Source organism: Brassica napus, chromosome C6, assembly GCF_020379485.1.
Source record: "Brassica napus cultivar Da-Ae chromosome C6, Da-Ae, whole genome shotgun sequence".
Lineage (NCBI taxonomy): Eukaryota > Viridiplantae > Streptophyta > Magnoliopsida > Brassicales > Brassicaceae > Brassica > Brassica napus.
In genome coordinates, this window is record NC_063449.1 from 46,513,789 (window position 1) to 46,525,424 (window position 11,636).

At 34.9% G+C, this 11,636-nt stretch overlaps 2 protein-coding genes, 1 non-coding gene and 1 pseudogene across 3 annotated transcripts; 2 read left to right on the forward strand and 2 right to left on the reverse strand.

The window, feature by feature from the left end:
- The first annotated feature begins 1,051 nt into the window (after nucleotides 1-1,051).
- Nucleotides 1,052-3,853, forward strand: LOC125589165 (annotated as a pseudogene).
- A 2,121-nt stretch (nucleotides 3,854-5,974) lies between these two features.
- LOC125574872 (F-box protein SKP2B-like) lies at nucleotides 5,975-8,341 on the forward strand. The gene is made up of 5 exons (XM_048761512.1): nucleotides 5,975-6,069; nucleotides 6,333-6,558; nucleotides 6,784-7,132; nucleotides 7,197-7,338; nucleotides 7,816-8,341. The coding sequence occupies exons 2-5, from the start codon at nucleotides 6,356-6,358 to the stop codon at nucleotides 8,187-8,189; spliced, it is 1,068 nt and encodes a 355-aa protein (XP_048617469.1). The 5' UTR covers nucleotides 5,975-6,069; nucleotides 6,333-6,355; the 3' UTR covers nucleotides 8,190-8,341.
- A 472-nt stretch (nucleotides 8,342-8,813) lies between these two features.
- Nucleotides 8,814-11,102, reverse strand: LOC125589166 (chaperone protein dnaJ 10-like). The gene is made up of 9 exons (XM_048761513.1): nucleotides 10,722-11,102; nucleotides 10,602-10,661; nucleotides 10,425-10,507; nucleotides 10,209-10,347; nucleotides 9,990-10,119; nucleotides 9,568-9,905; nucleotides 9,411-9,491; nucleotides 9,200-9,330; nucleotides 8,814-9,110 (listed from the first exon to the last, which is right to left on the reverse strand). The coding sequence occupies exons 1-9, from the start codon at nucleotides 10,806-10,808 to the stop codon at nucleotides 9,062-9,064; spliced, it is 1,098 nt and encodes a 365-aa protein (XP_048617470.1). The 5' UTR covers nucleotides 10,809-11,102; the 3' UTR covers nucleotides 8,814-9,061.
- Nucleotides 11,103-11,247: 145 nt separating this feature from the next.
- TRNAQ-UUG lies at nucleotides 11,248-11,319 on the reverse strand. Its single transcript has one exon. It is a non-coding gene; the product is annotated as a tRNA-Gln (tRNA).
- Between the last annotated feature and the right edge of the window lie 317 nt (nucleotides 11,320-11,636).

The window sequence follows — 11,636 nt, forward strand, 5'->3', positions numbered from 1 at the left end:
TTCAATCTCATTAAAAGAAAGAGAGAGAGAGAGAACTTTATTAGGCATCGAGAGAGTCAGGTGGACAGTCATCTTTTTGTTTCTCCTTGTGGACACTTTAATTAGCTTCTGTCTCTATCTCTCTCTCTGGTCTTTTGTCTTTTCGAATGTAAAAGATCTTATTATTACCTTAAATAATCGGTCTCTTTGTAATAATCTCCATAGATTTCCCTCTGTCTCTCCTCTCTAGCCGACTCACAAACCTTGAGCTGTCTTCTCATACTAAGGTAAACTATTCATAGTATTCATTCTCTCATCACTTTCAAAACCATAACGTCTTCTTGTTTGATATTTTGTTTATTCAATTCTGTGTGTTTTGTTTCCTGTCATTTTCAAGCTGTGATTCTGTCACAAGTGTTTTTGTAATAAGATTTATCTTAAATTCTGTATGGAGAACTCAGAACACACACACGAGCTCTATAGAAACTCGCACATGTATTTCAACAGAGTTTAAGAACCATGTATTATGTTGACAAAGCCCATAAGTTTTTATATATTACAAAGTGGATATTTGATGTATTTCACGGAATCGGCTAACAGACTTTGTCTCATCTTCATGTTGTTGGTGTCTATGTTCAGTGTGTCGCAAGTCGGCGTATTGTCATAATGGGTATTTTTATTATTTTATTTTATTACTATACAGTGTAACATTTTAGATTCCATCTTTGACCACCAATAAAATCTTCTTACATGGAAGTTTTTTGTTACTATTTAATAACCTTTTTTTCACTTTGACAGCTACTTCTATGCATCGATTCCTTTATGCAAATAGTGAGAATCTGATGTCAAGTCTTATGAGAAAGAATAAAAACAGTTTGCTCATAAAAAATATTTTAGTTTTGATTTTCATAGTAAGAGATCTTTTTAGGAATATATTCTTCTGTTTTTCTTTGGTTGAGAAAGGACCAGAGAAAGAGCAGTGAGAGATTCTTGTTTTTTTCTCAGAGAATCTCAGTTTTGGTGTCTCTCTTTATGAAATCTTTATTTCTATCTTGTCTAGATTCCGCTTCTTCTGTCTAGTTACTTAGTGGCCAAGATTCACTTATTGGCAAAATCTCCGAATATATCTTATCTTCTTGCAAGCTGTTGAGAGACTGAACTAAAGCCTGCTTCTTCTTATCCTTTGTCTTGTTCTGTGTCTTGTCTTTCTGATATATAAAAGCTCTCCTGGTTAACTGCAGAACGTGTGAAGAGCCTGTCTCTCTTTAATGGCTAAAGTTTACTGGCCGTATTTCGATCCTGAATATGAGAACTTGAGCACCAGAATCAATCCTCCAAGGTAATAATCACCAACTCTTTTCAAATTATCACATTTTTACATTTAAGATCAAGTGTCATTATTTGATACTGCTTTTAAAGCTCATACTTCTCTATTTTTTTGTTGTTGCAGTGTTTCTATAGATAACACTAGCTGCAAAGAATGCACTCTTGTCAAGGTATCCATCCTTCTTTCTCCCATAAAATTGATTTGATGATTCTCATCAGTAAAACTTGATGTGTGTGTGTGTGTTTATTAATAGGTTGACAGTATGAACAAACCTGAATACTACTTGAAGTTGTGCAAGTTCTAACCGATCTCGATCTCACTATCACCAAAGCTTACATCTCTTCTGATGGTGGATGGTTCATGGACGGTAATAATTACACATTTATACATTCACAACAACAACAAAAAAATTCATTACAATGAAGCATCTCACTGGTTCTGTTTTCACATCTTAATAGTATTCCATGTCACTGATCAACAAGGAAACAAGGTTACTGATAGCAAAACCATCGATTACATCGAGAAGGTACGTAATTCCAATGTTATTCAAAGCCTAGCACCTATAATGATTAACTAAAAGCCTTAATTAGTACTTAGGGGTCTAAGAGCATCTCCATAGCTCCATATTTTACTTTAAAATGGAATGAGTAATGAAGTAAATATAGTAATATTAAAAATTTTATTGTTTTTTCATTATTCCATCTTAGAGTAAAATATGGAATGAAGATGGAAATTCCTTAAGCTTTACAAATTATAACAATATACTAAATATAACAGTATAGTATTTAATATAAAGATTTATGAATAACAAAATTCATATAATTTTATTTTCATAAGATTTTATAATACGTTATATTAATTATTATGAAATTTATAAATAAAATTATATATCTATTAACCGCCTAGAACCGTTTTCATAACACTAGTATATATATCCATTGGATTGTTATTACAATATATATGATTCTTGTTTTTCTTGTCAGGTGCTAGGACCAAAGGGCTATGCTTCAGCTTCACAAAACACTTGGCCAGGCAAAAGAGTCGGTGTTCATTCACTAGGAGACCACACATCGATCGAGATCATTGCTCGTGACCGTCCTGGTCTCTTATCTGAGGTCTCAGCCGTACTAGCAGACCTCCACTTCAACGTGGTAGCAGCTGAAGCATGGACTCATAACCGTAGGATCGCGTGTGTTCTCTATGTGAATGATAACGAAACCTCTAGAGCCGTTGATGATCCACAAAGATTATCTACCATGGAAGAACAGCTCAACCTCGTGCTGCGCGGGTGTGAACAAGAAGATGAGAAAGTTGCAAGGACGTGTCTCTCAATTGGGTCTACTCACGTTGACCGTAGGCTTCATCAGATGCTTTTCGCTGATAGAGACTACGAGGCAGTGACTAAGGTTGATGGTTCCGTGCCCAAGATCACGATTGAGAATTGCGAAGAGAAAGGTTATTCTGTGGTAAACGTGAGTTGCGAGGACCGGCCCAAGCTCATGTTCGACATTGTTTGCACGCTTACGGACATGCAGTACATTGTGTTTCACGCAACGATTACATCGAGTGGTCCTCATGCTTCTCAGGAGTATTTTATCAGACAAAAGACGGTTGCACTCTTGACTCGGAAGGAGAGAAAGAGAGAGTTATCAAATGTCTAGAAGCTGCAATCCATAGAAGAGTCAGCGAGGTAAGTTAACCCTAAAAAACACATCTATTTTGGTGTTTCTTGCATTAGAAGGCAACAAGTGCTTTAGTCTCTGTCACATCTATTTTGGTTTTCTTGCATTAGAAGGCAATAAGTGCCTAAGTTACTATTTTGGTTTTTCTCGCATTAGAAGAGAGCAAGTGTTTGAGTTTCTGTCACATCTATTTTGGTGTTTCTTGCATTAGAAGGCAACAAGTGCTTAAGTTACTGTCTGATATTTAACTCTAGGGTTGGAGTTTGGAGCTGTGCGCAAAGGACAGAGTTGGACTACTGTCGGAAGTGACTAGGATTCTGAGAGAGCACGGGCTTTCAGTGACGAGAGCTGGTGTGACAACAGTAGGAGAACAAGCAGTTAACGTTTTCTATGTGAGAGATGCTTCGGGGAATCCAGTAGACGTGAAGACCATCGAGGCGTTACGAGGAGAGATCGGACACAGCATGATGATTAACGTGAAGAATAAGGTTCCAAGCAAGAGATGGAAAGAAGAAGGTCAAGCCGGAACAGGAAGAGGATGGGCCAAAACCAGTTTCTTCTTTGGGAATTTGCTGGAGAAGTTGTTGCCTTGATGGAAAAGGTAACCCATGTCAAACAGATTGCATTGTGTGGATAAAATGTACCGTAAAATGTGTATTATGTATGAATCGAATCTATGATGTAGAAGGTCTAGTGGGGTGTTTTGACTCGGTCAGAGATTTTGGAGGTTTACTGGAAATCAAACCGAACCAAAACCGGGTTTGTGGTTACTTAGTCATAGTATATGACCGTGAAATGCACCATTTGAACATGTCTATAATAGAATAATATGGAACTTTTCCTATTGAAAGGTTTGCTTTTTGTATGGGAAAATGATCTCTGGCCAAATGTATAATATCCATGTTTGTTAAAACTTTAAAATGACCTTTTATCTAAAGTTTGGACTATTATATAATGTGGATAAACAATGGTTAATTTATTGAACCTATGTTGTAATCTTTTTTATAAAAAAACTTGGCCATGAAAATGAGTTGATTGACTTGGCATAAAGCAGTATAATAAGACGTATAATTAGTTGTATAACTCAATGAAAATATACAGTCAAATGTAATTCAATCTCTGTACAATAAATATTTTATGAAATGAAAGTCTTATCGATAAAGTAAGGTTAAATTTACCTAAAAATAGGCCCTTCGATTGAGGAAGGCTAATAAGAGTAGATGTGAGAGAGTCGAAAAGCGATAAAAAGGAGTGCGGCCTCGGATAAGGCGAACCAGCCTAGCTATCAGGTCTAAAGTCTAACTATGCATGAAACCAAGAAAAAGTAAACGTCTTGCCGTTTCCATGTCCCTTCTAAATACTAGTATTACGTCTTCCGTAATGTCCATTTTATATCTTTTAAGCAATACTTAAAAGTATAATCTCGTTGCGTGACCCCCTACAAAAGAATTATATAAACTCATTCTCGCAGAAACAATCAAACAATACGTTTATCTTTAAGATTCAGGTTGCGTATTTTATTTTTATATGCGTAAGTATAGCTGTTCTTCAAGATTTTGTATATATGTTACGTAAGCATACAAACAAAGCCAACCGGCCAATTGATATGTCTTGAAGATAGCCAGTTTATAAATGGATTTATCGCTCGTTGACATGTCCAAACTCCAAAGAGTAAAAAAGTATTATGTATTCATCAAAAATATCCATTTATTAAATAGGTTAACATATGTTTTAGCTGTTTACTATACACGATTATCATAGATATATGCATATGGTAAAAATATATGCTTATCAAAGCGGTCAAATAACTTTCATACTAGTAAAACAAATAGTACGAGAATCATTTTTAATATAAATTAGTCATCTATAAACATGTAATACAATGATTTGTTTTGTATATATGTTACTAGATTACGGTAACTTTTGTTAATAACAAAACGTGTCAGTAAGTATATAACAAATCAAACCTTAATTAGTGAATCCATGGGTGGAGGAATGAAGTACTGGTGGGAATTTGAAAAACGTGCCCACCAACTCAAAGATACCTTGAGTGCATTTTGTAGCTCTTGCGAATTTTTTTCTGTTCTTCATTATATGTATCTTATTATTACGGTCAAAATGAAAGTTTCCATTTTGCGATTCTCTTTTTGTATACAAGGTGAAAGTTTCGTCTAGCAATATATTTTGTTGTAATCAGTGTAACTTTACATAAATACAGCACTACGGTAGAGAACATTCATTATTTCACTCTCTTCTAACAGATTTTGTGAATTGGCTTTATGCAACTCTATAAGTAATATTTAAAAATTAAAACTAAAAAGGAACACCTAAGTAAAAAATAACATCTGTACTCCGGCAAAAATCCCAAAAGTCCAAGGTATATTCCATTAAAACATCAACTAGGATAGAACCATCATATAATAATAGAATCTCTAAACTATAGTATATAGCTTAGGGGCTTCCATGATTTAAAAAAAGAAGAAGGATTTTACCAGCTTCTTCTTACTTTCCCCCAGCTTTTAACAGTTTTTGGGAGTTTTTTCCCTTGACGGGTCAACGGGCCCCTGAGATATGTGTCCATTCATTCATTATGCAACTCGGCTTCAAATTTAATCAATTGTATATACTTTTCAAAATCATGTTGAAGTAGTATATTATCTAATTAATTATTATCTAATTAATCATATAGTTATAAACCATTTCCATGAGATATATTGTTTTCTTGGTGTTTTCCGAAACTTTCATGTTATTATTATTATAAACTACAACAAATTGTTATCGTCAACATATTACAAACTATAATCATATTACAACGGTGATTAATTATGCAGCTAAAAAAGAAAAGTCGAACTGAAGATAGATTCATAGTAATGTATCACCACTCAAATTTAGACACGTGTCATATCACGTGTCATATACATATCCGGTACGTTTAGTCTTGCCTCTTTCCCCTTTTATAATACAAACTTCTTTTATAATTTGTTTCTCCTCTTTCGTTATCATCCTCAGGAGTCACGAGTGTCCACGGATTCATTACAAAGAGCAAGAAGTTTCAAGAACATTACAGAGAGTTGTTCAGAGGTATGATCAAAATAATTTCGATCTTTAAATAAATAACAGAGGATTTATGTTTTTGCTGAACAAAAACGAAGTGAAGAAAAAAAGACTATGGTCCTACGTTAGTCAAAAAAGTTAGGAAGAGACATAAATGTTGATTGCGTTTTAGTTTTAGTTTCAGTTTTATTTAATTATCTTACGTTTGTCGTTTTCCAAGAGATATTAGTAAATGTCATTTCTCTCTCTCTGTTTTACTCCTAATCTCTCAGTTTCTTTTGTGGTGGTAGAATCAAGAAACCGCTTAACCGAGATGATGAGTGAAGGAGGATCACTTAACCTATGCTTCGAGAAGATGGAAGGAAACATGATCACCGAGTGGAAAGATATCCCTGTGGAGCTTCTCATGAGGATCCTTAACCTTGTTGATGATCGGACGGTCATCATTGCTTCTGGTGTTTGCTCTGGCTGGAGAGATGCTATCTCCTTCGGTCTCACTCGTCTCTCCCTCTCATGGTATGCACACAACTTCTTATTCTATATTTGTTTCATTGTTGTGTGATTGTGTTGTGATGTTTCAATTAGACTGGATTTTGTAAATATTTAAGATTTAATATTAATTTCTTGATGAAACTCAATCTGAGATTAAGACAGTTTCTTGATGATGGTTTTAGTTTCAAGATTATGTAATAAACTAGGAGGATTTGATTTTTTTTTTTTTTATGTGTGTTACTTGTTTAGGTGCAAGAAAGACATGAACAGTTTGGTTCTGTCTCTCGCACCAAAACTCGTCAAGCTTCAGACTCTAGTACTAAGACAAGACAAACCGCAACTCGAAGACAACGCAGTGGAAGCCATAGCGAATCACTGTCACGAGTTACAAGATCTTGACCTAAGCAAAAGCTTGAAACTCACTGACCACTCCCTCTATTCTCTAGCTCGCGGCTGCACTAACCTCACTAAACTCAACCTTAGCGGCTGCACTTCGTTCAGCGACACTGCTCTCGCGTATTTGACAAGGATTTGTAGGAAGCTTAAAGTTCTGAATCTTTGTGGTTGTGTGGAAGCTGTATCTGACAGTGCATTGCAGGTACCATTTTAAAAATTTTGAAATCTTTATATATACATCAGCAAACTGAAATAAATTTATGCAGGCTATTGGAGAGAACTGTAGTCAAATGCAGTCACTAAACTTGGGATGGTGTGAGAAGATAAGTGATGATGGTGTCATGAGTTTAGCTTATGGTTGTCCTGATCTTAGAAGCCTTGATCTCTGTGGCTGTGTACTTATTACAGGTAAACACTCTTAAAGTATAAGACTTTAAACACAACCGGATGAAACATTTAAGCCGGCTCCAAATTACTCTTTGTTTCATGGAAAGTGTTATTTTGAAAAAAAAAAAGACCTATCTCGTCTCTAGTAGTGTATGGTTCCGCTCAAATTGTGGCATTTTAGAATTTCAATGCAATTTATATTTATTTTAAATTTAATATTAATTATAAAATGCATTTGATTTTATAAATAATTTTATTATACTATCGATTAAATAGATTAAATAGATAAGCTAATAAAACCGTAAATGCATTTTATTTATCTTTTTAATCTCTGTGAAAAATATCAAAACAACATTTTTTTTTGCAAAATGGAGTATTATACATGGGTGGCATCTCCCAAAATTGTCGATTTTAAATTAATATTAACCTAAATATGTTTATGGTCTCATGTTGTTATTGTTATTGTTGTTGTTGTTGTTGTTGTTGTTGTTGTTGCAGATGAGAGTGTGGTGGCTTTGGCTAATCGTTGTGTACACTTAAGGTCATTGGGGCTATACTATTGCAGAAACATAACCGACAGGGCCATGTACTCGCTGGCTCAGAGCGGAGTGAAGAACAAACACGAGATGTGGAGATCGGTTAAGAAAGGCAATTTCGACGAAGAAGGACTAAGAAACCTTAACATTAGCCAATGCACTTACCTCACACCTTCAGCTGTTCAAGCGGTTTGTGATACGTTCCCTGCGCTCCACACTTGTTCAGGCAGGCATTCACTTGTCATGAGCGGTTGTCTGAACTTAACATCGGTTCACTGTGCTTGCATCCTTCAGGCTCACCGCACACACACAGCTTTACCTCACCCGGCTCATTGAACTAGTGTGAAGACTAAGGGGTCTCTCTCCCTTGGTATGTGTACATACAAGCCTAGAGGTTAAATAAATAAATGCTTGTTTGTTTGAGTTTGCCTTTGATCATGTAAGCAACCTTGAAATGATTTCAAATTAATTTACCTCTTAAGTTTTAACAAGTTCACAATCATAAAATAACATGTAGCCACTAAATCTGAAGTTGGAAACTAATAATTAAATATTTCTTCCCTTTTTTTATTAAACAACGTTTTAAGGTATTAAGAAAATATTAAACGTTTGTTTTCTAGCCAAGAACGTCATTAGTTATTTATTTAACTATAATTTAACCTATTATAATGCAAATCAGAATACCAAATGTTATATATTATAAAACATTAGTAAATTATTTTCAAAATTCAAAAATAAAAATAGTTGAAGATGAAGTGATTGAGTTGCAAACCAAGATTCAGGCAAGAAGCGGTAGAGAAAGAGAAGATGTGCTGAAACTATTGACAAATATATCGAAGAGGTGGGGGAGCTTGAGGTTTCAGAAAAAAGGTTTTGTTAAGTAAAAAAGGTTTGTCTGAGATCATTTGGCCCTTATGGTTGTTGATAATTGTTGAATACTCAATTTGAGTGTGAATAGCACCAAATGGAAAGAATATTATAACAAAACATAAAGCAATCTTGTAAATGATTACAAGTACAAATAGTGCGTTTTTGTACTTATTTTAACACTTTGTTAAAGTTTGATCCATCAATAATCATCATTGCAAAATATAATTTTATATATATAAAGAATAAATAACTTTGTGGCTGCAATCACATGCCCATGTGATACCATCACTTTCAGTGTGGTATTGATCATTTGCCCTTGTATACGATTTCATCATCGTCTACATCAAATGCTGGATTGCAGAGACATCTAAAGAGTCTACCAATGCCCTGTAAAATGTCACAGTCAAGAACCTGAACCTCTGTTTATAAATTTAACAAATAGCATCATGGAATGAAGTCAAAAGTGATAATTATACCTGAGTGAGCAGAGGGTTCTGTATGAAAGTGGCTGTGAAGAATCATCATCGCTGCTACTGTCATCATCATCATCACTGCTGTCTTCATCTTCTCTTCTTGATGTTGCACCATTCCTAGATTGCTTTCCTTGCTGCACAAGCAGTGCAGCAACAATCTTGAATGAGCCACAAGAAACAAAAACAGATCAAACAATGTTGATATGATTTAAACCTGAAAAATCTTGCCAAGAATCTTGAGAGCCATTGCTCTAGACTTAAGCTCCTCTTTCCTCAAGTTGTTTTCACGCAATACCTAACCATAGTTTCAACAATCATCATCATCATCATATCTTGAGTTCCAACAAACATAAGCATCCAAAAGAACTCACCATCTGACACACATGCAACAAAGTCACTTCAATGTCAACTACATTGAGTTTCCAAAGAGATCCCATAAGTGTTTCTTTGTTTGTCTGAATATGAGACTCCAACTCATTCGCAGGACTAGCTCCATCTTTCTTGAATCGCCTGTTACTCTCTTCTTGCAGCTGAAGTAACTGAAAAGCACCTTTGGCTGCACTCATCTGTGACTTCCAAGAATGTCCTTTGTTCCTAACCCATTCAGCTACAAAAGGAACCCCCAAGTAAATAGCTCTCTTCCCAAGCTCTTGAGCTGCTTGTCTTGTGTATACATATCCAATTGTATTCAACATATCCACTCCAAAAGCTATAAACAAATCCATTCATAAGAATAAATGTTTTTGTGTAATTAACTAACATGTAAAATAAAAAGGAGGGAAGGAGACAAGACCTGCATCTGAAAGCCTCTTGGCTTCAGACTCAGCGCGGTGTATGAAACCTTCTTTGTCTCCATGGACGTATTGGTTTAGAAAATCTTTGAGAAACCTAGCTAGGTTCTCTTCTCTTTCTCTCTGAACAGCCTACAAATTAAAAAAAAAGGAAGAATGATCTTTGTTTATGTAAAGATCATATATGGATATGTTAGTTATAATATATAAGTTTGATTTGCCTTTAGTTTGTCATGAATCTGATCAGAGTTTTCTGTTTCAGAAGCCATTGATGCAACAGCTAAGTGACCAATATAATCCTCAAATAGTTCACTTCCAAAGAGTAGAGCGAAAACAGCCGTTGGATCAACCATTGTTTCTCTGAATGATCAAAAAACATTAGAAGAGAGAAACAACACATTGTTTATTCAAGAATCAAGAGAAGAAGAAAACATTACTTGGGAGCTGAGAGTTTTCCAGTCTGATCATACGCTTCACGCAGAAGAGGATCACTCAGAACCTGGTAAGCTTCACCTAGAACCTGTTCCGTGGCCAAGAAGTAAACTCTTGATTTTATCAAGATTATTTATTAGAAAAAAAAAACAAGAAAATGGGTGACAATATAAAGAACTTGCCTGAAACTTTTCAGCAGCAAGAGGATCACCTTGATTCTTATCAGGATGAACTTGTCTTGCCTAAAGATTTAAGAGTTAGTCATCCAAGAACAGAAAAATCTCTAAAGAAAACAAACAAACCTTGATGTAATAAGCCTTGCGAATCTCTTCCTCAGAAGCGGAGGGAGTGACACCAAGAACATCATAATATACTGTTTCCTTCACCATGATCGGATCAAAGCAAGAGATGAAACTTTTTTGTGTAGATAAGAAAATAAAGGTTGGTTTTGTGGATTGTGTGTGAAGCTTTTAGGAGATATGGGGAAGAAGAAGAGGAAGTTGGGACACAAGAGAGGTAGGGTGTGTGATCTGCTTGAAGAAGCAAATAAAGAGATGTCTTTACAGTTATGCACTTTTGATTTAATAAATAAAAAACTTTATAGCGGGGAGGCTACACTACACTTTCACCATCTCTTTTTAACTGTCCACTCAACTGCTTTATTGATCTCATGCCTCCTTTTTTATTATTCCATTGCTTTTCTGTCTTGTTGAACGTACTGAAGAAAAAGAAGATGATGATGGTGATTTATGCAATACGATTGTGATCTGGTGTATCTTATCATTTAGCCAAATGGATATTAAGGTGGAAAAAAAAAATCAAAAATATAGGTCCTACCGGGAGTCGAACCCAGGTCGCTGGATTCAAAGTCCAGAGTGCTAACCACTACACCATAGAACCTTGTTGTCTTAAACTTTACTGTAACGTTATTTATAATTGGAACATTATATACCAGGAATTGAATTGAGGTTGACACTTGTAGGAGGAGCGTATGGTTTTTCTTGTACCAACCACCCTTTTTCTTTTCTTTTTTTCAGGATCCAAATGGTGACATTACATATCAATAACTGCGGTACAATTCTAATGAAATGGAAGAAATATTGAATAAATATAAATTAAATACAATTCAGTTAATCATTAAAATATAAATTATAATTGGTTACTTATTAGTTATGTGGATGTAAAATTAACTTGTATATTTTAAAACTAAGAAAAAT